Consider the following 24,732-nt stretch of genomic DNA (forward strand, 5'->3'; position numbering starts at 1 on the left):
GTGCCTTGCTGAGAGCAGCTCTGCCAGGGCCTGTGGGGATGGGGAGAGGCTCAGCACTGGTTTAGGGAGAAACAAGGGGAGGGAAGGGCTGCTACCCCTGACTGCTGCTGGACACAAAAGGGAGGAGGGGATGGTTCTGCTTGCTCTCCTGACAAGCCGTGGCCAGAAAACTTTTCTGGCTTTTGAAGTGGATTATTGCCAAATGCAGGCTTCTGCCTCAGGCACGCTCACCTGCACACAGGACAATCATGTGTGAGACTTCTGGCTCCGTGACATCAGAAGCGATGAGATGCCCAAGTTTGCCTTGTGCTGAACAGATGGGCAGAGACTTCCTCCTTCCCTTCCCAAGTACAGGCCCCTGTCTCAGGCCTGCAGTTCAGGCTGCACAGCTGTTTTCTAGAGGTAACCAAATCCTGCTAGAGGTCAGGGCCAGCAAGGCTTTTCTCCTGCTCAGGAGGTCCCGATACAGCTCTGCACAGGACTGCAGCTGGGGAAGCAGAGGGGGTGTCACAGGGCTCACTGCAGAGTCCTCAGCAAACCTAAAATCAACTTTAACGTGTGTGGGACCATGACTGCAGCTGGGGCAGGGGTGAGGTTTGGAAGGACCAGTGTAGCCTCTGACTTGGGCTCATTTCCTCCTGTAGAAAGAACAAAGCTGAGCAAGACGTACCAGGGAAGGATCCAGAGCAATTTGTGTCACCTCGTGACACAGGCGAGACAGGAGGACTTCAAAATGGAAAAGGTGCTCTTTCCTTCCCCCATTAAATTAAAAGTGTTGTGGAAATAAAAGACATCAAGGCTGGAGTTAACTACCCGCTCTGGGCTCCTCCTTTGGCTGGCAGCACAAGTTCCTGGATTTTTAGGTGATTAAGCAAAGGGGCTGCCAACGTCATCTTTCCTCATGCCGTGTTACTGTGGCTGTGTGTCCTAAAAAAACCCCTTGTTTAAAAACCATCCCCCATCTGGTGGCCCTTCCTGTAACACTGCCCCGTGCAATGCGACGGAGGTGCGGCTCCCCGCGTCCCTGGGGCGGCTCCTGGGAGAAGTCTGTGGTAGCGCAGGAGCACACGGGTTTGAAACCACCTACGCTTTTTTTCTTTTTAAAAAACAAAATGAAACCAAAACACCCCCCCCCCCCCCAAACCAAACCCCAGTTCTTAGCTGGAGCCAGGCCTCTGCTGCTCCTCTCCTGCCTCCTCCTGGGCTGAGGCCAAATCTACCCGCTGCTCGTCCATGCGTTTGGCCTGGACACGCTGGATGAGGCTGAAGAAGTCTTCATCAGGCATGGTGGGGCCACGGGGGATGGAGTCTGGTGGTGCACAGCGCTGGTCGTCTATCCTGGAGGACTGCATGGGGAGGAGAACAAGCTTTAGGACTGGGTACTGATAAGACAGTCCTGTTGTGGAAGAAAAGGGCCGGGAGCCGTGCCCAAGAGGCGCCCAGAGCACACGCTCCCTTCTGGGGGCGCAGGGCAGCGGGACCGGCAGTGCTGCACCCCACTGTAGGCTCCAGTGTAAGGGAGGAGCAGTGACGCAGCCCAAGGCTGTAGGCACCGCATGGAAGGTGGGTTCTCCAGCCACCCTCCGGCTTGTAGAGTGGTGACAAAGTGCAGCCCTCAGTACAGGGTAAAAAGAAGGACCTGGAGGCAAAGACAAGTACCTGCCTGGGTGCCCAGGGCTGCAGGTGGGCAGCTGCTGGCCACAGCCCCTCCCAGCGGGGCAGGTGGGATCAGGGGATGGCCTTTGCCTGTCTGGGAGAAACTAGTGTCCCCCCTCCTGCTCGTCAGCCCACTCAGCCCTGCTGGTACCTGACACTTCATGAGCATGTTGAAGAACTCGTCCCCGGGCTCTTGGGCATCCCCCTCCACACGCAGGTGCCCCAGGTTGTTGTGTGTTATCCGGAGGCCTGGCAGGTTGCCCACGTTGGCACGCTGGTCATCCAGCCGTCTGCTCTGGGAGCTGGCGATGAGATCGAAGAATTCCTCTGTCTGTGGAGACGCCATTAAGGAGGACTGGGCTGTGAGAGGGGAAGAGGAGCACACACCAGGGTCACAGCTCTGCCTGCTCTTGCCTGAGCTGCATCTCTGCTGTCTGCAGAAAGCCCAAATCCTCATCACCAAACTGCCGTTCAACCAACCGGGCTGCAGCCGAGCCTTACACACTCCCCCCGAGGGACAGGGGCTCGGCTGTACAGCCAGGCCTCCTGGGGCTAAGCCAGGTAGGATGCTGGCTTCTTGTGTAGCCGTCAGCATCTCCTTCCACCCTGCGTGGGGGAGCAACAATCCCAGTGCCAGCAACACAACTGAGCAAAAACCCACCATCAATGCAACAAGTGTTGCGGGGAGCAAAACCCACTGCCCCGTCTCGCAACCGCTCGGCTCCCTTTTCTGAAGGCCAGTGCTGTAGCACAGCCCTTGGTACTCTCCTCCCAAAAAAAGCCTTGGGCTGCATCCCTGCAGTTGCCCTGCATGCAGGGTGAGCAGGGCTGGCTGCGGGGAGCCTGCCTGCACACAGCTCCTGGCCCAGCAGCCAACACCTTTAGCGGGACCCTTTAGCCAACACCCTGCCCTGCCTTCCCTATGGGAAGCAGAAAAGCTCTGGTTCAGCAGAGCTGCAGTTTCCATTTCCAGCTGGAGCGCAGCTTCCCCAAGGGCTGTGCACGCTGCCTCCTGCACGCTCCCTGGCCAACAAAACTTGTTAAACAAACACATCCAATTTATGGGGCTGGGCTGTGAAAACAGTTCAGTACACTCCAGAGCATGCCTTCCGCAACAAGCCTGCCATGCATGCACCAACCCATCAGGCAGCAAAGGGGGAAAGTAGGTGCCTTGGCAGGGTAAAGAGCAGAACCTCACGCCCGTATCTCCTGCTGCTGGACCTCCCACGCGGGGCTGCCTGCTCTGTACTGTGCTTCGGCCAGCTCCTGGAGGACACCGAAGATGCCACCTCAGCCCAGAAGATCCGGTGCCCCGACAGTAATCACTGCCTGTGAGCAATCTCTGTTGTGTTCAGCACAACTACAGGTACCTGCTGCTGCTGCTTCCATTCTGGTTTTCGCCTCGAGCCAAGAGGCACCGCTGCGCAAGGGCCAACCCGCACCTCTCTTGGGGCACGGGGCTGGGCAGGCTCCGGCAACTGCAGGTGAGCACAGAGTTCCTGAGCGCTTGTGTGGCTTGGTAGTGGGCACCCTGCGCAGTCCCGAGGGCTGGGTGTAATTACAGGCAGGTAATCGGCAAAGCCCAGGCCTGGCTAAGCCACTCACCTGGCAGCACACCCTTCCCCGGCCCCCCAGTACCTCGGCCTTTTTGGGCCAGCTCAAGCAGCGGCGCTGCCGAGGTGAGCCCTGCAGATGCTCCAGCTGTCACGAGCCGCAGGACGTGCGTCACAGCACGCGTGAGGAAAACACTTATAGGGTCTGGTTCTTCTCATTGCGCAGAGCGGAGTGGAGCCCACCTGGGCTCTGCCCGCCAGGAGTGGGGTCCCAGTGCAGAACCTACACATATAATCTATACTCTATAAACCCGTGAGGGGAGCATCCCATCCAGACACCCCACATTCCCGGTGCTTTCCAGCCATGGGGGTGGAGCACTGGAGGAGCCATCGGGCCCTGCGGAGCACAGCCCCGCACGGGCAGTGACCCCAGCCTTGGCATGCCTGCTCCGGGCGGCATCACGTTGGCACCACCGAGGTGCTTGCGCAGGGCAGAGCAACAACGGGACAAAGGGAGGATTTTCAAACACAGCACACGAGCAATGCCGGGACCTCGGCAAAGCGAGCGAGTCAGCCCCCAGCCCTGGAAATGCCTCTCAGGCAGCACTCAATGGAAAGAGTCTGTTGGCTCCTGGCAGCTGCCGGGGAGTGAAACACTCCCAAACAGACACTGCGATCAGGACAGGGACAAACAAAAGAAAACTGTAAGAAACCCGGCCCGATTGGTGTCACTGTCCCAGTGAGCACAAAGCACTTGAGCAGAGGGTGCCCCGAGCCTCCCGACACGACGTGCTCTTCTTAAGAGCCCCAGCTCGTGGAGGTGCAGAAATGCATAAAGATCTCAGCACTGACAGGAAGACAAGTTTCCTCCCCTTCAGCTCACAAAGAAACCTTGAAAATAACAATGTCCAAAAGGCTCAGAGACCAAATGAGAGCTGAAAAGACCATATGCCTACTTGTACATTCTTTATAAAGCTTCATATTTTAAACTCGGTCTCCTAAATTACACAGCTGTTACAGCCAAATGCACTTCTGTATCAGAAATGCATGTCTTGAAAAAGTGCTGCTCATTTCCACCCTATTTTAAGAAGATGAAAATCTTCTCACCTCACAGCCAACCTGCCTTCCTGCCGCAGCCTGACCTTCCCTGCACCCCTCTGCTCTCGCTGCCGCTTCAGCCCCTGCTCCTGGCAACTACTTCTCCGAGCAGTCTTGTGCTGCGGCCCTTGCCACGCTCGGAGGGATGTCAGGGCTCTCCTCCCCTCCTGTTTGTACTTCGTGTTCATTTGGAAACTGATAAACAAATCCATCAGTTCAAACAACGCGTTTTGAGCCCTTCGTGATGGTGCTGAAGCGTGGAAGTGCATTTTAGTGCTTCTCTCCAGCTTGGTTTAAACAAAGGCCCTTCAAGACCGTATCATAAAAAAAGACACGAAACCAAAGTGCAAACACAGACCTGACTGTGCCTTTCCTGTCCCATCTATTTGTCAGACGGCTTCCTCAATTTATCCCTGTTCTTCCTATGGGTGAGCTAGCTGTCTGCCTGCTGGAGCTTCCTATTGTTTATCCATCCTTCTGGCTTCTCTGTTCTTACACAGCACCTATCACCACAGCATCCAAGAACTGTACAAAATCCAGAAGTTTTTCCTCCACAGCAACACTATGAGAAAAACTGGCAATACTTTAACTGGCCTGTGAAAGCCCACCCCAGCCCCCTGCACGCCCCAGCTCTCCAGGCTCTTACAAGGCTCCCTCAGTAATGACCATCAGCATCTTCCTCCTGGAGATGCTGGCAGAGGCAGAATTCCTCATGCCAACCTCACTATTCAGAAGGCAAAACCTTCTAAAGATCCATACTGAAAAAATCCAAGTATATTTTGCATTTCTTTTGCTAGTTTACTCTCCAAGCCTTAGTTCTCCAGCCTTTTCCTCAGCAACCATTAACATAAGAATGTTTCTTCCTTCCTTAAATAATGACTCCTTCCTTAAACAATGACGGAGATTGCCAAAGAACTGCTAAGTTTGAGAGCTGAGGCTTGGGGAAAACATCACAAGATTCACAGTAAAACCACGACAGCTCGCCACACCATGGGAGCAGCATCACTCCCGTAATAATAGTGACTTATAAACGCGTCGGTGCTTACATATCCGTTCTTCCAGGGCAGGGACTGGTGTGGCAGCTGCCTCTGCAGCCTCTGATGGGCATTCTTCCAACGGGCAGCGCTGATCATCCATCCGGTTGCTCTGGAACTTGCTCAGCAGGTCAAAGAAGCATTCCTCATCCGAAGGGGTCCGGTTGATTTTCTGGAAAGACAGTAAAATACAGAAGAGAGTCAGTACGCCCCAAACAACTCCCCGTGTCCAATCGCTGTGTCTGGCGTGGCCCTGGCAATGCAGCGTGCCCTCTCCCAGTCTGTTCAGGGGCCGGCTCCTGGCCGTGCCCATGGCTTGCCAAGCCCCGCAGCCTGCCAGGGGTCACTGCTACTTGGTCCCGCTGTCTTCCTAGCTCGAAATAATCTCCCCCTTTTTCTCTTGCCACCCTTTGGTGTGGACAATCTAACACCATCCTCCTAGAGGCGGCCACAGGCAGAGCACCACGAAGGTCCCCTCTCCCGCAGGGACCCCTGAGTGGGAACGGGGTGAAGAGCTGCTCTGGGACTTGTGCTCCATGAGACAGGCATCCGTGGAGACCTGCGGCCCCTCCAACAGGTCATTCGCACTGTGGCCGACCCCAGAGGCTCTGGGCAATTCCACAGCCCAAACCGGAGCCGGGCTCCTACCAGTGAGCAGATGAGCTCGTGCAGAGCAGCCTCCGTTGCTGCAGAGCATCTTGAGCGCTCACAACAAACTGAAGGCTGAAAGGGAAAGAGGGGAGGAAAGGGGATTGCATTCATCCTGGCACAACTCCGCGGGGAAGAAGAGCTTCTGCGCTGGCAAAGGGGTGGACTCAGAGAGGGACCGCGGTTGGGAGCGTGAGGGACGAGGGGGAACTGTGCGGACGCCCTGGCTGAAGTGCTGTCGTGTGCCCAGCTGAGGCATGCCAGCACCCGGCTGTCCTTCCTAACCAGCTAAATTTAACCTCTGCAGGCCACTTCCCCTCGCACTCCCAATGCTTCCTTTCAGTGCTCCTGTCTCCTCAGCACACCGCTTGTTGTAACAGTCACTGAGCTGCAAATACCACAAAATTACAGTTTTTCAGGAAAACGGTTCTTGCACGAGAGCCCCAAATAAGCACCTTGCACTAGACAGGGATATATTTTAAGTTGTGCTGCAGAAGGGTTTGCATTGAAGGCAGCCTTTCAAAAGTGCTGTGTTGTGTCCAGTTCCAGCGCAGAGAGGGGCCGCGTGCCCCGTGCTGCGAGAGCGAACCCAGAGCCCTGCTCTGGAGCGGCCGGCGCAGCAGGAACAGCAGATCTTTCCGAGGAGCCACTCAGAACAGGATATAAAATTAGACAGCGATAAGAGAGGCATCTGCCAGGCTCAGGAAGGGTCCCTGTGTGCTGGGGCTCAGGAAGAGTCCCTGCATCTGGTGGGACCCGATGCTCTAAATAATACCACAACAGAAACCATCCCAAAACTCCTACAACTGGGTCTGCCTGTGCTGAGCTATTTCCCAGCACGGGGTTGGGGAAGGCCGGTCTGGGAAGAGGCATTAGGTCCCTCCTGGGGAGCAGCACACCCCGCCGGAGAGAGAGCAAGAGCACAGGGAGAGCTGTCCCGGAGCACCAAGTCTTTCAGCGGAGAAAGGGATCTCCTTGGCTGTTCATGAAACAAAGCCCCTGTCCCAGCTCTGCCGGTGGCCATCCTGGCCAGCCCGGGAGCGCTCCCTCTCCCTCCACGTGCAGTGCCGCTCCCAGGAGAGAGCTCTTCACGAGGACAGAGGCACATGAAGCCCTTCAAGGGAGGTCTGCAGTGGGGAGAGACTTGTGCTGACAGGGTTAAAACCACAAGTTGGATTCAGTAAATGAAGGGAAACAATTTTCCCGTATGCTAAGCGAAGCAGATGAGATGCACTCAGCTTCTATTTAGGGCAGCATCAAAATTAGCAGCGAGCCAGAGAGGAACATTAGCAATGTGGGAGCTGATCAGGGAGGGGAAAAACCCCTCTCACCTCTTTCCACGTGCCGATCGGCTAATGAAACAGTGGCTCAGACGGACCCTCTGAACCATCAACAGTTGCACCTTGGAAATCAAAGCTTGCTTGGACTTGAACCAAGAATGAACTACATCTATCACAGCTCTGCTATGTTGGTTTGCGTGACCCAAATTTCAGACTAGAGGAGGAAGCCGGCTCATTCACACCAAACCTCCCTCTAGCTTCCCCGCAAATGAGAGAAGTAAATCAGAGCAGTCGCAGGTCCACAGAAGTTTTGTCTTGCAGGGAACAGCCAGGCAGAGCGTTGGTCAGAGCCTCCCCCCAGCAGAGACCAGACTCCCCCGGGGCGCAGCCTGCCAGGGACCCTGCGATTTCCCATGTCAGGATCTCTGCTCAAAACGTGCTCGGGAGAGGAAAGGATGCTCTGAATCAGTAGGAAGAGCAGCCGGTGCATGCGAAGTGTGGGATGGGGCTGACTGCATGCCTGGGTCCCTCCCGGTACGGTGGCACCCAGAGGGGCAGGAGGATGGTGCCCGCAGGCCAGCGTTAGGGCTTGCACGTGCTGTGCCAGCCTGGGACGTGGGGTGCCGCAGGGCCCGCGGCAGCACGCACTGACGCCAGGCTCCCTCCAGCGCTGCCCCAGCCAAACCGCGCCCCAGGCCTGCACGTCTCTAATTAAAATGCCCAAATATGACAAGGCGTGGAGCGCTTGGCTCCCTCCACTCACAGTCTGCTCCTGGCCCCAAGGAACGAGCTGCAAGGGCAGATGGATGTGCAATAACACCCTGGGGCCCACCGTCTGCTCCCGAGCTGTGCTTGCCCAGGACTTGGCACATCCAGGACGGTCAAGAGGCTTCCCAAGAGCCAGGGCATCCCCTAACGGCGGTATGCAACAGTCCCGCGATAGCAGAGACACAACAACCGGTCACCACGGGCCCAAGACCCAGAGCCCTAAAATGGTTCCTGGGTAGCAGCTTTGGTTTCCAGCCCTGAGGATCACTTCTCACCCCACGGCTGGTGTCCCTGCCTGGCCTCGTCACTCGTCCTCCACCTTTAGCACCACAACTGCCCAAATTCTGCCAACTGTTACCTTCCTCCGGTCAGCCAGCCTCCATCACAGGCAAAGCAGCAAACCAACCCCTTTCGTGCTGGGCAGAGAGACCCGGGGCTTTTGCTGGCACCTACGGACTGGGGGTGCTGGTGCTGCAGAGATCACCCTCGGGGCAGCTTCGGCTGCAAACACGCTCACCCTTAGCACGGGCACAGAAACACACACATCTCTCCCCACGCGGGGATCAGGACAAGTGTGGAGTCTCTGCTCCTGCTCCCCGACCCCGCGCAGGACAGGGACAGCCACTGTCCCAGACAGGCGGAGGCCCCGTACCTGCAGGTCAGAGCTTTGGTCCCGTTTTCTGTGAGCGGTATTTTCCACCTGGATGTTGCTGGCTCATCGGAGAACTGAGCAACCTGACTAAGGACAGCCTGGGAGCAGGACTCGCTCACCTGAAACAGGCCTCCCTCGCTGGAAAGCATCCAGGCTTTTGCATACATTTACTTGGTGGTGGATGAGCACGCTGTTTAACCTGCCAGGTGGGATCCAGGATGTGTAAAACACAGCTGAGGTGTTGGAAAGGCAGCAAACAGCAGCTGCGGGGAGCGATGAGGAGCCTGATGCCGCTCCTCTCCCTGCAGCGATGCCACCCCAGGGAGCCCCTCTGCTCGGCCAGGACCCGCAGCTCTTCAGGAGGGGCCGGGGAGCCCGGTGCCGGGGCTGCCCCAAGCCCCTGCCTCTCCCAGGCTGCAGGTCACTGCCCTTCGGAGCACAAATGCACCCTATTTCCTCTCCGATAAGCTCTCACTCATGCTAAATAAAACCTTTCACAGCCTCTGGCCGAGAAGGTCCTGGGTTGCCCAGCTCTGCCCCCCGGCACAGACCAGCATCTCATGGGGAAATCCCTCACATTCGCTGCTCCGGATGCGCAGGTGAGGCCAAGGATGAAGCGATCCCAGGCAAAGCAAAACAAAGTCAGAACAGACTCCTGTGCCTAAACCCTCTTGGCCATTTTCATTTGGATTCAGGAAAGCCATGAAACAAATGTAGAAGGCCTAATTGCAAGAGCTAAAACACTTTCCACCTCCCAACACCCAAAGCCACAGCCCACAAATGCCCCGCAGGGTTTCTGCCCTTGGACGCTGCTGCCCGCCGGTCCCTCTGCAGAGAAGAGCCTTTCTCTGACGCTTTGCCATACCTGAGCCCCATCCCGGGATCAGCAGAGGATGTGTTAACTATTTCCATGCTAGTTTCGTATGGTGTTCCCATGCCTGAGGGCCCTGCGGAGCAGGACATGGCACTCCCTGGCAGGCAGATGATGGGGGTCCTTGGGCCCAGCCCCATACACACATCCCGGGCCAGGAGCAGTAAGTTCTTGATCAGAGCAGGGTAATGCCACTGGCACCGCAGCTTGGGCTTTCTGCTCCACAACGCTGCTCCAGCTCCTGGGCAGCACCTTGTCCCCAATCTCGCTTTGGCACCCGAGCAGCCTGTACCCACCACCGGCCCTGGCCACACTCCCCCGCCACGCACCAGCTGTTAGAAACATCCTCAACTGATCGGCTCTGGCAACACCGGCTTCTCCCGCAGCTTCCTGCTGCACCCACAGGGTTGAAGTCAGCTCGGACAGAGCCGGAGGGCTCCTGGGCGGGATGCAGCTCTTCCCACATTCACTGCTGAGCCCCACCGAAAGCCTGTCCGAATGCGGCCGCCCAACAACACACTCCGGGGTTGCTCTGGGACAGGGCTCCAGAGGCCCCCAAGGACCACAGCAGATGATTTCTGCGCTGCTAGAGCCCCGGCACATCCCCCAGCGACTCCTGCCACTGCCACGTGCCAAAAGCACCTGCTGTACCATGCATGGGTGAAACATCCCCTTCGAAGGGAGCTTCACCCATTAAACCAAACTGCAGATGCCCTCATGAGCTACCCAAAGGGCCAAACCTTGTTCCTCTGTCAGATCAGCTTCTCCTCTCGCCACTGGTGTCCCCCTGGGGCGCTGGAATGCCTTTGGTTCCCCTCCTCTCCTCCAGGCTCAACTTCTGGCAGAGCTGCCCCGATGCAGCAAGGAGCCATCAAGCTCAAGGACCGCTCACTCCAGCTGCGCCCAGCCCTCCGCGGGGGACGGCGCTGCCCGACCTGCGGGCAGGACCCGCTGCCCAGCGGTGGATGGACCCGGCGGGTCTGGCACAGTGGATCCAGCTCAGGAGCTGCTGCTCGAAGGCGGTCTGGCTCTGGCGTGTGGGCCAGGTCAGGGATGAGGTGAGGATGGCAGCAGGTTCAGGGATAATGCAGGAGTTTTCACCGCTACTCCCACAGCAGCCCCGCAGAGAGCACTGCCATGGCATTGAAAAGTGTCCACCAACGATTCCTCCTCCTCACCTTATTTCAGCGAGGAGACAAGCTAGAGGTGAAGTGACTTGTCTAAGCCCGCAGTGACGCAGTGGCAGAGCTGGGACAAGACCCAGCGATCTGTCCCCAGGGCCAAGCTCTTGACTGGGGACAGTTCTTGGAAAAATCGTGCCCCTTGTTCTAGCAGGCAGTTATCTGCCCAGGGCCTGGCAGACAGTCATCCCAACACATCGACACCCGCGTGCCATGCCTTATCTGTCTCTCCCTCTATAAACTAGATGCATCGCAACTGCTTACCTCCTCTCTTTTCAAGGCAGCCGACCTAAAAATCACCAGGCAGGAGCGGGACTGGGGTGGTGCTGCTGACTGCCAGTGCTGGGAGCACTTTACCCTGGGCTGCCCCGCTGCCTGCCAGTCCCCTGCACGCGGCTTGGCTTTCTCCCCGCACCACCCCAACACCTCACCCAGAGGAACCCGTGGTGGGGGCCTGCACCGCTGGCATGACCACGACCCCAAACCCCATCACCTCGCAGGTGCATCAGGCACTGAACTAATTTCCTCACCTCATCACTTCACCTGCTGAAAGGCACCGAAGGGGAAGTTTGGAAAGAGCCTCCCAGAAGGCGAAGGGGGGGCTGGAGGAGAGGAGTGGAAGGAAACCCCTGGGCAAAAGCCGCAGCCTGTTCTACTGGGAGGTGAAACATCTGGAGCATCATCTCTGGACTCGGGAGCGGGACTCTCCCAGTCCCTGGTCACCAACAGCTCGGTGCCGGCTGGAATCTCCACTCCTTGATGATACCATCATCTTTAGAGTCAGAAAAGCTGTTAAACTTGTCCAGTCTTTGCTGAGGACAGCACTTCGCTTCCAATGCCAGTCCCTAAGCGCTGCTGCCACACTCCCTCTGAGCTGGCCGGCAGACACCCTGACCTCCCCCAGTAAGCACAGCCAGGCACGGAGAACCACCAACCGCACTCACCACGCACTGCTGTAAGACATCGTCAGACACCCGAGCAGTCCGTGTATTGCTTACATCTATTTCCCAGAAAGTTGCAAAAATATTAATAATAAAAAAATTCAAACTAAAGCTACCGGCAAACTTCAAAAAAACAAGCATATACAGGCAATACCAAGCCCTGGCCCGAGCAAACCTCCCTTCTGGATCTACCTCCTTCTCTTACCCCCAATCTAGCCTCTCATTTCAGAGGACGGGAGGGAAACACAAACAAAAACCGAGTTTTACTCACTGACCTCAGCAGCCAGCTCTTCCCCAGGCTCCAGCTTTTACATGTCCACCTCACCTCGCAGGGCAGAGGCTGGCGATGCGGGGCTGCCGCTTCGATGCTCTTTAGCTACCGCTAGCAGACAGAGACAGCTCTCCCCAGCTCCGCTCCGGCTGCCGGAGCGGAGATTTATGCGGAGCGCGCAGCCATGTGAAGAACGTCGCCAGCACCAGTGACCCGCTGGGTGCGAGATGCAGCTTAAAGCGACAGCCCTGCTCGCCGCGCTCCTCCCGGAGTCACTCCTGTGCCCTTGCACGAGGGGGTGGACTCCAGCGAAGCGCTCCTCTCTCCCTCACCTCGCTGCCACGATCCCAGTGTTATTAGATGATGCTCTTAAACACACAGTGGAGCTATGTGAATATTTAGCTTTCCTTCCACCTCCTCGCCTCCTACCCATCACACACACTTTACCTTAAAAATAGATTGGGATCAATTTTCCTAAACTACATCTGCAAACACACTCAGCTCTACAGGCACACGCACCGCGACAGTAAATGCACTGTGCACAAACAGACACAGTGTGACACAAACAGACTCAGATTTAAAGAATCAAAATACTGAAGGACCATTTTTAGCTCCTGATAGTCCTCCTGCTCCTCATATTATTAGATACGTGATTTTTTTTTTTTTTGTGTCCTATTGCAAGAGCCGAAGATGCTCAGCCATAAGCATCTCTTAATTTAAATGTACCACTGTTTAACAGAGGGAAATTTCTAACTGCAACAAGGTTTTAAACATGGAAAGACAGAAATGCTATGCAACAGCATAAGAGCATTTGTAAAATGTGAATGTGAAATGTGGGTTTCTGACAGTGAAATGGGTCACTGGAAAGAGAAGCAGCTTGCCAAAGGCTACCTGGCAGGGCAGTGGCAAAATAGGGGCAAAGCCCCGCTGGCACTGGGCTCTCTGTCCACACTGACCTCTTACACTTCATTCTCATTTTTCATTGCAAAAGTAGGAAATTTCTTTATCCTGAACAAATGCTGGGACTGCAGTAGGGACTGCCCGTGCCTTTCCACACCAGTAGATTTACTTCCAGGAGTCACACAGTAATTAGAAACATGGAAACCGTGTGGGGCCCGAGATCAGGACTCCCGGCTCGGTACCCGGCCCAGGTCCCCGCTCGCTGCCAGGCTGCGCGCAGGGCACGGCGGGTCTCAGCCCCCAGACCCCTCCTGTCCCCAAGAGGGGCTGTGAAGCCCCACTGGGCATCGCTGGGATCCTGGACCCAAGGGCAAGGCATGACGGATGTGTAAAGCATCTCCGGAAGGACAGCAGCAGGGCTGGGGAAGCCGCGATCGGGGGACTGCGAACCCACCGGAGCCCACGAGACCGATCTGGCTGACGGGGAGGGGGTCAGGCTGCTCTCAAGGGCAAACACAAGCCCTGAAGCAACAAGTGATAAAACGCCCTGTGCTGACAAGACAGGGGCAGAACCGCCACGGTGGGGATGCTGCGGACATGCAAGATGGACCCCTCTGGAGCACCAGCGATGCCGGCCAGGATCTGTCCTGTGGGGCAGCCCCATCTGCCGTGTGCCAGGAGAAGAGGCCGACTCTCCATCATGCAGGACCTTGCAAAATCCTAGTATCAGAACAGAGCAGGTGAAAGGCAATTACTCTACATCTATTTAGTTCTGGTGCCACAGGCTATGGAAGCCAAGAGACAATTGGGAATCGGCCTCAAACTCAGCTGCTGCCTGGGGAGCTCACGTACTAAAATTCAATTCAGTTTGTGATTCAATTTTTAAAATGCTACAGCAACTGAGGAGGGAAAGAAGGGGCAAGGAAGGGCAAGGGGCAGGGCAGAGCCCGCCTGCCTGCTGTCACGCTTGGTGCGGGGCACAGACGCTGCCGCAGCTTGCGTGAGTGGAACAGCTCTGCTGCGGCCACCATTTCCCTGCTGCCGCACTGCCGAGGGGACTGAGTTAAGGGGATACTTTGGTGGAGAGGGGTAGGAGGGGAATGAGCCAGAACTGAGACTCTGCTCCTTATCTGAGGAGCTGAGTCGACTTGGGACAGCTAGGAAAGGGGGCACCTGAAGCTGGTATTGAGGGTGAAATGCAGAAGACAGGTATAACACAGGAGCAGAGCCCATGCACAAGAGGTCGGTGTTTGGAACAGCAAGAGGAAATGACTTTTTGCACCTGAGCTTAGGATGCAGCAAAGTAGAGAGAGTGAGACATCCGTGATCTGCAGAGACACCACCTGCAAGTTCAGACTCCAGCTCTCGCGCCAGGCAGCTGCGAGCGTGCGCCCGAGCGCGCCCTCGGCACGCGTGCGCCCTTCAGCGTGCTTGGCGGACGGCACAGCCACAGCCCCTGGTGCAGACCGTCAAACACAGGACGCGCGCGCCGTGCTTTTCTTGTAGGATGAAATTATCACCCTTACTTGGACTGTTTTCAAAGATTTTTTTCTCCTTTAAACAACTCGCCCACTCACCCCTATAAACGCCGGTGCTAAAAGCTGGTTCTGTTGTTAAGATTTCAAATAACTTGGGATTTATTGTTTCAAACAAAATCAAAATAACTCACCCACGCTCCCTCCTTCCCTAATACAGTAACTGCTGTCCTGTTGGGAGCATGCCCTACTGCCATACGCAGCTTAAATCCACGCTTTTGGATCAATAGCGGATGACAATATCGCTTTTGATTTTCTTTTGAGACAGAGCGTGGCGTACCTGCGCGGGTGTCTGGCTGAAGTGTTACTGACACCTCTGCTACTTGCAGTGCCGATCCAACTGCCTGAAAGCTACTGCCACCGTGCTCAGATTTGGCCACTCTGTGCAACAACCTTATTAAGTCTGGATTTACACTTTTTCCCCAGCTACACGGTAATCTACCCTGAAACCACAGGTCAGGTAGCCAGCCCTCACTGCTGAGACCAGTGCATCCATGGCACAGAAATGACTTCTGGTTTCAATTTGGGAGGCAATATATTAGTCAGTGTATTCAAACAGTCCTCAAAGAGCTACAGCAATACTCTGTAGTTAATGTAGCAAGTTTTCCACATAGGTTTTGACAGCATTTACCATCCCAGGCTGGGTTTCCCTGTCACCATTTAACAGACATTCACAAGCCTAGATTTAGCACCTAAAGCTAACTACTAACCAAGGAGACAAATTAGAAGCATTATCATTCCAGGTCAGTCTCTCCAGTCTGTGGAAGAAGACGGGAAGCTCCAGAGGCCCATTTGGCCCATCAAAAACCTGGAGGATCCCTTAAATACCAAAACTGGAACTACTTGCTTGAAACAATTCAGGTTATAGGCAGAAGCCAGCAAGCAGTAAGTTCTTGGAGCATAACAGATGCTCAGCCTCACTCAGAGCTGCGGTACCTGGCCGTGCACACTGTAACACACCCAAGCAGCAAAGAACGATGTTTCAGCTGAAACGAGTTGCAGTGATTTACTTTGCAGTTGGAGGGGGGTGGAACGAGCACCACGCTCAGCTCTTGAGTCTCAGCTGAGCAGCAGTAATTTGCGAAACCGAAATAACTCCGTTGCTTTAAAGGATATAACCCATATTCTTGATTAATTAGCACAGAAGCCAAGGTTAATATATAGAGCTCAACTCCCAGTCACCTACTCTATCCACCGCACCGCCACCTCTCCACTTCCAGCCCTACCAAGGAGTAGGAGGTGATGGAGGAGACAGGTGCCTATAAGCCCGCTGCCAGTGAAGGACACGCTCCTCTTCAGCGATGGAAATGATCCAATGCTCCCTCGGCAGCAGATATGCCCTCCTCCCCACAATATACTGCTCTCGGTGCATCTGAAATTGGAACTTACTGACAATTTGCTTTGAAAACGCTTTGCAAAAAAGCCTACTTCCCTCTGGATTGCCAAAATTGTGCTGCTTTCTTGAAACGCACTTTTATTTAGACACCTACTTGCTCTTAGCACAGTGCTGTTTTAAAAAGCAGCTGAACAGATGCAGCACCTTTACCAGGGGTGGTGACGACCGGCTGAAGTTAGTCAGTGGATCTACACACACCCATCTACATTAGCACCCTTAACACACATCTAACCTCCATATAAACACCCTTCACTGCAGCAAACGCCCAAAACTTAATTATTATTTACTCATATTCCAGTAATGTCTGAAGGCTGTGCTCAAGATCAAGGCCTTGTTATGCAAGGAACCCCACAAAACATGAAATCCTGGCCCTGCTGGGGGCAGGGAGGGTCCTGGGGCCGGTACGCGTGGGTTTACCATGTCAGCGATGGTCAGACACAGCCCTTCTCAGAAGAGCTTAAACAGGTAAGACAAAAAAATCACACGCAAACACAGGAACAGCTTCTCCTATCAGCAAAACGCACCTCTTGCTCTGGTAGATGCTGTTTAAAAGGGCAAGATGAAACGACACCCCATTTGGGGAAGGCAAAGATGGGGAGGCTGATTTGCTCCAAGTGACAGTGCCCAGAGAATACTAAGGTGCAAATGGCTTTCGATACAGGCAAAAAATCCTCCAGAGACTTTTCTGCACATCCCGGGTGAGTCGCACCTCTTACACCCAAAGCACATTCAGTGGTCTCACTCTTTGCTGGCTCTCAAGAGAGGGCTGCACTGACCTGCAGAAGCTGGTTCCTCCTCTCCTCCAGCAAAACGAGCACTGCAGGGAACTGCAACTCTCTCTGTGGCACAGACACCACGATCCAGGATGGAAAAGTTGGATCCATGGGATCGTTTGGGGCCCTTCCCCTGATTGCACATCTCACCAAGAAGCTTCCCCAGCAGTCGCTGCACATGAAGCACTTAACTGGGCTCAGCTCTCTGCCAGGCTCAGGCTGCAGTCTTCTGGGGCCGCACGGGGAACAGGAAGGAGCCGGGGGCTCTGAAAACCCATTATTTAGGCTTTTTTAGATTAATTGGTGTTAATTGCCTTGGGAGGCTCAAAAATAGCACTGCTAATGGGAAACGTGGACACAGGCTGAAGGTGAGGTGTGAGCAGAGGCTCGTGATTGCCACATTAACCCCGGACGCAGGTTGTGCCCTGCCCAGCCGGCAGCGACTGCCAACAGGGAGACCGTCTCCCGTCCAGGTGGGCTCTGCCTCCCTGCACCTCTAACACTCCCCTGACATCCCGCCCGACAGCCAACACTCATACGGGGGCAGAGGGACCCTCTTCCTGCTGCCACAACAGTTTTTTATCATGAGAGCTCCAAGAAACAACACTTGAACCTTCCTCATTTCAGACTCCTTCAATTCATGGATTCACATCCTTCTCCCTACCCCTGCAACCATGGAAGACCCTCAGCCAGCTCCCGGGGAGCCTCAGCTTCCTGCACCTAGTCCAAGCACAGACACAAGGACAGCCCAGAGAGACCCCGAAACCTCCACTCACCCCAAGTCTATCCTAAATCCAGAAGAGAGGACTGGCATTGGATGGGACCGCGTCTATCCATAAGCAGTGGGTTAGAGAACAACCTGCTACCAGGGGAGGTTACTGCCCGTCACCTGGGTCGTTGAACGCTCCTGCCTGACCGCAAACGAACGCTGGGGACGGAGCTGCACTGGTGATGAACAAAGGCAAAGGGGTGGCCTCTGGGCAGGATGCCCAAGTGACCACAGGGGACAAGCTGCTCACAGGCTGCGATCTGGCCTCCCCAAAGCTGGGCAGTAACAGACAAAAGCCAAACTTGCCCCAAGGTTGTGCTGTGTTTGTGTCTTCTGGGAGAACCTCCAGCACCCTAGCCATGTCCAGCAGCGGGTAACAGCCGCTATCAAAGATAAGGTACAGACAAAACTGGTCTGATGATACAGGCTCCTGCACTGCTACAGGTCTGTCCTTAAATGAATCCCAAAAACCATATTATTATGGTGCATTTCCCTGTTTTTAAATATAGTTCCGATAAAGAGAAACACAAGTTACTGGTACAGAGAAGATTATCTACGCAGACCCACTAAGCAATAGAAAAGCACGCAGCACGGCACCAGCAAGCACAGCCAGACCACGCTCCCTTCCCAGCCTCAGTCCACGCACAGAGACCAGCGGGATCCATCAGGTGCTTCCTTACATGCCAGATCCCACCAGCCACGGCTGGGAGCTCAGGCCCCAGTGCTGGCATGGATACAGGTCGCTGCTGGCACCCCAGTGAAACACAGGCACAGCGATGCTACCTGTCACGCTCGCATTTGCCTGAGTACGAGATAGTCATACAAGAAAACCAAACAAAATCCCCAGTCACTGGAGGCCCCTGTGTCATCTGGTGTCATCATAGCTCCAGTGATTTAAGCAGAGTTATGCTGATTTACATCCAAAGAGAACCTGGACTATGATTTTTTAAAGCTCTTCTGGCATATGCAGTTTATTAAATGCGAGAGGCCGGAACTGTGAAGGTACAAAGTGCCCCAGCCACGGCAGAGACCCTAGAAATGAATGAAGAGTTCCAGATTTTGAGAGAAGTCAAACATTTGGAGTTTTATTGCTCTGGGTCTGGCTTTGATTCATCCCTCTTTTTAGTATTGTTCTCTTTAAAGTGACAGTTTCTAGGAAATGGTGAGTGTAACATCTCTTTTACTGTCTCATACCACTTGATGGCTGACAATTTGCTGGGAGAAAAGGCTGTGCAAGGAGGAAAGCAGACCTCAATTATGGTTTCAAAGCACCAATAACTGACAAGGAAAGAAGAATGTATTTTGGTAGCTTGGTTAGTCAGCTGCAGCCTGGACCACTGGACTAGCCGGTCTGCAGACCTTCTGTCGTAACCTCCAACAAAGGTCTGCTGGGGGACCTTGGACAACCAGTTCAGATTTTACCTCCTTCCTAGAGCAGGTTCCTCTAGTAAGAGGCTCTTTCTTACAGTTTTCTAGCTCTAAAACTGGCCTCCACACTTAGCCAGTTATGGATGGAATACGGGGTCTCAGACGTGCTTTCATACATTCCCCTGATCCTCAGCCCAAGGGATCTGAGAAGCATCCCGACCTTGGGGGTCCTTGGTGTAACTTCTGCACAGCCAAAGGCTTGGACAGCCATCCTGTGCGTGGGGCAGCCAGTACATTCTTTTTTCTGTACGTGGTTGATGCACAAGCACAGGCTTGTGTTAAATCCTGCCTTCTATCTCCTTTCCACAGCACAGCTTTGATTCACAACCTGACCTCGGTCTGGGAGAAGGAAAAACAAAGCACAGTACTGGCAACAAGTAGAAAGAGGGTGTCCCAGCGACAAGAACATCCTGAAGACAGGAAGATAAGGAATACAGCTTTATCTTTGGGACCTACTGAAGCATCTCACCGAGGACAAGGCACAGAGACAGTGATACCACTGCCTTGCTTCTGTTCAGAGCAAAATGTGGGCAGGACACTGCCAAGGGCAGCCCTGGGACCAGCCCTGAGCAAGCAGTCCTCAACCCACTGCCGCCCCAGATCAAGGATACTGATCACGCTGCGGCCCATAGAGATACCATCTGCCCTTCCAACATCAGTCCTGTCCCACAGGGCGCATGGGAGTTATCTGCCTCTTTTCAAGGGTGACAGGTTCTCTTTTCTACTTAGCTTTTGTCCTCTATTGTCGGCAGGACAAAGGGGAGGGAATAGTTAACACTTGTCCTGTGCTGTGCAGCGCACCTTGTAGGGGTCATTTCTCCTGCTTCAGCACCCAAAAGGGTCAAATATTTGCACGTGACCCAGAGGTCACAGTCTGGCCTTTTCCTGGCTTAAATTAAGTGTCAAAACCATTCACAGGACCTTCAGGGGCTGTGTAGCACAGCAGTCACCTTCCCGAAATGAAAACGGCATCAACTGGAGTCTCCTTGGTGCTGAAAAGCCCATTGCTCCGAGCAGAGACACCCCTGGGACCTGGCTGCAAAGGGTGGTTTAAGCAGCCCATAACCTTCTCATAAGCAAAAGCTGTGGGTAGAAGAGACAATCGCTGCTTCTCAAATCAAGCCAGGCAGCAGTCTACATTGCACCCAAGGCCTGTAAGGCAGAGTCTCTGGACTCCCATTTTGGGCTCTGCAGGGGTAATTTTAAGGAAGCCTCCTCTGGCCACCCAGATAAGCAAGGCAGAGGATGCAAAGGAATAGCCTTGGACTGGCACAGCATGGACTGTTAGTCAGCAGCAGAGCACAGGAAACCATGCACAGCTCTTTGAAGACAGCTGGTCTCTCACAAAACCAAACCTCAGGTCATAGAGTTACCTGAAGCGCAGGTGCCATCCTCAGCGAGGAGGGGTCCGCCCAGAGAGAGGCAAGTGCAGCATTTGGCCCCAGTGCTCTGAAGAATCAGGACGGCTCCTGCCTCACATCTCCCTGCCGGGGACGCTGCTCCCTCCCCGTGCAGTCTCCCAACCATACCTCATCAGGACCAGCTTCTCCTCTGCGGGATGCCAAGGAGCCTGACAGGTAATTCTGGCTCTTACTCCAACTGTGTATGCTAACCTAACCCCAAATCCGCCCCTCTGCATGAGAAAAAGTAACTTAATGAAGGATTGTAAAACCATAAGCCCCACGTAACTGCTTGTGCAGCCCCAGCCCCACACACCGGAGCTGCCCGTGGGGAAGGGTCGTGCCTGGGTTCGGTCCCCCAGGCACGATGCTTGCCTGCAGCAGAGCCTGCCATGCCTCCCTCTCACTCACACACTCTCATTGGATAATTACAGAGAAAACCAAGGCAAATCCCAATTTTAGTGCCATTATAAAACAGAGAGGGGGAATTCATTACCTGGCAGCTGTTAATATTTAAGGAAGAAACTGATAATTTACCCCTGAGGAAATGAATGCAGCAGAGGCAGTACAAGCCAGAAAGTGCTATTGCCTCCCCCCACCATCTCTGTGCAGTTACTTTGCAGAGATTGTTTATTTCCCTGCCTCCCATGCCAGCATCAAAGGCCCAGCGAGGAACAGCGGGTGTCAGGGCTCTGCATTGCAAAACTCAGGAGAGCCTTGGCTCTGGCTCTGCTGTCTCTGCTGCACCTCTAGATTTGGGAGGGTGTTTTTTAAATCTCTCCTGGATCATGCAGCATCTGTGCAAGCACCCCACCCAAGTCAGAGAAGAGGAGCTTAACAAGAAGACTCATACAGGCGTATGGAAGGAAAGGTCAGACAATTTAGGATGACTCTGGGGAGGCAACCAGATGCTGGCTGCTTCTCCAAAGAGCCCAAATCCCTGGAAGAGACTCCCAATACCCGTCAGACTCGAGCCCTCCAGAAAGTTTTCCGGCGCATCCTGCCTCCAGCTAGGAAGTATCTCAGCACAGCCTCTCTCCCAGCTCTGTGTCTGCCCAAAGCGCTACAGAAGGTCCCACAAACTGAACAGGAAGATAAAGCATTACAAGAACGAGCCGTGGCTCAGTGTTTACCTGCTCAGTTCCAACAGGACTGACACCAGCACAGCAGCCTCCAGGTGTCATAGGAACAGTCTTAAATTTAGCAGCAGCCGCCTTCCCTCTCCCTGACTCTGACTTCTCTCTTCCTCTCCATCCCCCTCGCTCTCGGATTCTCGGAGCACGTTTACACCAGAAAGTCTGACCAACGATAATAGCATAATTATACCCATGCAGTTAGACAAAACAGAAAGGCTGTGGGATAAAGGAGGGTGTGCATTTGCACTGCCCTTGCATTGCGGTAGTTTACACATCAACGAGACAAAGAGGCTACCTCATCTTAAAAAGAGAGGAAAGACGCACAGACAGCCACCCTAGAGCAGCAAAGGCTGCCTGGTGCAACCCCCCCAGTTCAACCTCCTGAGGGACTGCAAGGAAGTATCAGTTTAATCTTCTGTCAAACAACACAAGACAACCAGGGAAAAGACGCTTTGGGGCAAGTCTGGGAGGAAGCCACCGAGGCTTTATTTATCCTTACACCCCAGCATCCATCTGGCCAATTCTGCAGTCCTCAGTGAAGTCACCGGGGATGGATGGGGGCACCTGACATCCTAGCGCTGCCTGGGCAACACATGATTCAGCAGGGACAGGCAGGACCTCCCTGCCCGGCTCTGCCATGGGCACCACGCTGCCCTCCAGCTCTGCTCCCTGCCCAGTGACACCAGGAACTGAACTCTTGTACTTGCAGGCCAGGCAGAGGGTCAACCATGAGCATCTACTCTGTGCATCGCTCCTGCAACCTGACAATCCCCCCAGTAAATCACGAGAGAGAAAAAAACATCAAAAGAGCTCTGGCAACCTGCCTTCGGGGCAGGGGGATACGATCTACAAAATTTTCCCTTCTTCTATGGTTGCTTCTCGCTGTAATCGTAAAAAAGGCCTTATAAAAACATTTGTCCTAAGGAATGTTTGGCGATGCAGTGTGCTTTCAAATTGTTCAGTGTCTAAATACATCAGCAACCCATCTCTGCAAGTCGTCACTGCAATCAAACACGGCTCCTCTTTCTCTTGACTGCAAATGGTCTTTGCTGAGGACAGGGTGGAGGACAAGTTTGAAGACCGAGGAAACGCTCCCTCGAGCTCATGCACTCCCCTGGGAAGAGGAGAATCCAGATGAACAGGACCATTTCTAGAGCACGGATCCCCAAGGAGGGAAGACAACTGGGTTTGATCTTTACCTCTCTCCATGGTTCCTGCTCCAGCTGTTGGACCTTGACCCAATAAAGTGCTTTAGCCCTTGAACTCTGGCACATGCATGGTCCCATTAACCTGAAAGACTTCAGCTCGGTGCTGACTTTAAACACAAGGCCCAGAATTGGGGCAGGTCCCCCACCCCTCCCCAGGCAGTCTTTTCAGGAATACACAGCCCCTTTCTGCCATGGACCCTCTTCTTTTTCCACAGTGGTTCCTCTCTCAGAGAGGGAGGTGAGGGACACACAACCTCTGATATTTCTGAAGTGTTAGAAAAATCCCATCCTTCTAGTAACCCTCTAAAACACAGCTGTTACCGAATCAATCAAGAGCTGAAGCATTATGACCTTCTCCACAGTGGAGCAGAGGGGTTAAATTTATGAGCAAGCCTTTGATGTCTGCAAGCTTCACGTGGTACAAAACCTGCTGCTTTGATGTTACTTTTAAAAGAGAGGAAACTCAGGTGTGTGGTGCGCAAGTCCCAGGGAGCACTCGGAACCAGCCGCCCGCGACAGCAGGCACAGGGACCGAGCTCTAATATGGCTACTTTTGCTCCGGGCTCTACTGCGACAGAGAGAAAATGCGCCCAAACGCGTCTCACCCTCACCAACTTCTCCCAGATCAAACCCACCTTTGCTCTGCCTGTAGAGATCCAGGCACTCACTGCCCCACGTCTTCTCACTGGAGCTCCAGACCCAACCTCAAAGGTGGAGAGGACCCTGCCCTTGCCTGTCCCCCAGACCCACACAGTGCCAGTCTCCTCTTCTGGCGACGACCAGCCATGACTGGGAAATTCCCTCACTTCACAGGGCCACAGGACGGATAAGGAAGCCCGTCTCTCTGCCCCACCGGTGATGCGACCCTCCTGCACGAGCTCTCCGTCGCGTGCAACACCAGCATCTTGCACAGCAGTGGCAGGAAGGTCTAAGCCATGTGGAAGGACCTGCCGCGGGCCCTGGCACGCGCTCCTACCTTACGCAGCACCTGGGCCATGGCTTCTCCTATCCATCCCAGCATCCCCACAGCTTTGCCAGCAGGCTGAGCCCTTCTCCCAGGGCCCGGCAGAGCTGCCAGCAGGGACAGGCTCCTCTCCATCCCCGAGCTGACTTCTCCTCCCTTCACTTTTCCCTGCCTCCTCTCCCTTCTCCCGCCTCCTCCCATGGGGAGTTTCCCAGCAGCTCAGTAATTAGCATCATCATCACCAATGCTAATAACACCACCACAGCTCCTGCCATCCAAAGCTCCAACAACTTTACAGCCATCATCACGCCTCTGTAAGCTCCCCAGGGTAGGCAGGGAAGCAGCGTTACCCCATCACACAGATGGGGAAGAGGGAGGTGAACAAGAGGCAGAGTCAGTGGCAGAGATGGGCAGCAAACCCAGGAGCTCCGACTCAGGTACCACACCCATGGGACCTCCCAGTCCCAGGGAGCTGCCCACTGCAGCAAGGCCCCTTTGGAAGGAGGTCACTGGCTGTGTTGACAGCAGGAATCCAGAGATTACATGGCTCGGCTTGGGGCCTGGGAGTCCTGGGATGAGTTTTCTTCCTGGCCATCCCTGCACACAGCTTCAGCTCCCCTCCGCAAAACGATCGTGGGAGAGCAGCACACAGGACTGCGTGCGCAGTCTGAGTTCATGCCTTCTGATGGGACAGCGGGTATTGTGGCATCCCATAAAAGCACCTTAGAGCAACCATTAGAGCTCACCTCTAATTAAGGACTTGCTGTTTACTGATGGATTAAAGAGGATTTTTGCTCTGAGCATTCACAAAATGAGGAATCTGGGGGGATTCTTGTCTGAACAGACTGACCAGGGAAAGCTTCTCTCCCATCGCGGGTGGGGTTTGCTACATTCAATTAAAAAGGCTCCCATGGATGGGAATTACAGCTTTTCAAAAAAGCCCACCCACGCTCCCCTACAACAGACTGACACAGCCCCAGTAGCCCCCGACAGACAGGGACAAAAGCAGAACACAAGGCAACGGGTTGCTTTGCTTTTGGCAAGTACCGGCAAGACAGCATGGACTTCAAATGTTCAGAAGTCTGGCCTATGCTACAAAGTCACGCCGGCACAACTGTCAGCTGGGAGCACCAACACAAAACAAAATTCACCTGAAGTGACCCAGCCTCGTCCACCAGAACGTACTGCAGAGACATTCTCCTGGCAAAAGAGCCCTTTCTGGAGGGTATTTCTTGTGTGGTGGGGCATGGTCTGATGACAACCAGCTGGC

At 54.4% G+C, this 24,732-nt stretch overlaps 1 protein-coding gene across 2 annotated transcripts in view; it reads right to left on the reverse strand.

The window, feature by feature from the left end:
• Positions 1-1,157: 1,157 nt before the first annotated feature.
• The window catches only part of GPSM1 (G protein signaling modulator 1), an 81,945-nt gene continuing 58,370 nt past the window's right edge, over positions 1,158-24,732 (reverse strand). For both annotated transcript variants that reach the window (XM_059828747.1, XM_059828746.1), the window contains exons 12-14: positions 5,354-5,513; positions 1,808-2,016; positions 1,158-1,346 (exon numbers count right to left, since the gene is read on the reverse strand). In XM_059828747.1, coding sequence (XP_059684730.1) covers positions 1,158-1,346; positions 1,808-2,016; positions 5,354-5,513 — 558 coding nt within the window. The remainder of the gene's footprint in view (positions 1,347-1,807; positions 2,017-5,353; positions 5,514-24,732) is intronic.

The sequence above is a fragment of the Gavia stellata genome, chromosome 24 (genome assembly GCF_030936135.1).
Source record: "Gavia stellata isolate bGavSte3 chromosome 24, bGavSte3.hap2, whole genome shotgun sequence".
In the NCBI taxonomy this organism is placed as follows: Eukaryota; Metazoa; Chordata; class Aves; order Gaviiformes; family Gaviidae; genus Gavia; species Gavia stellata.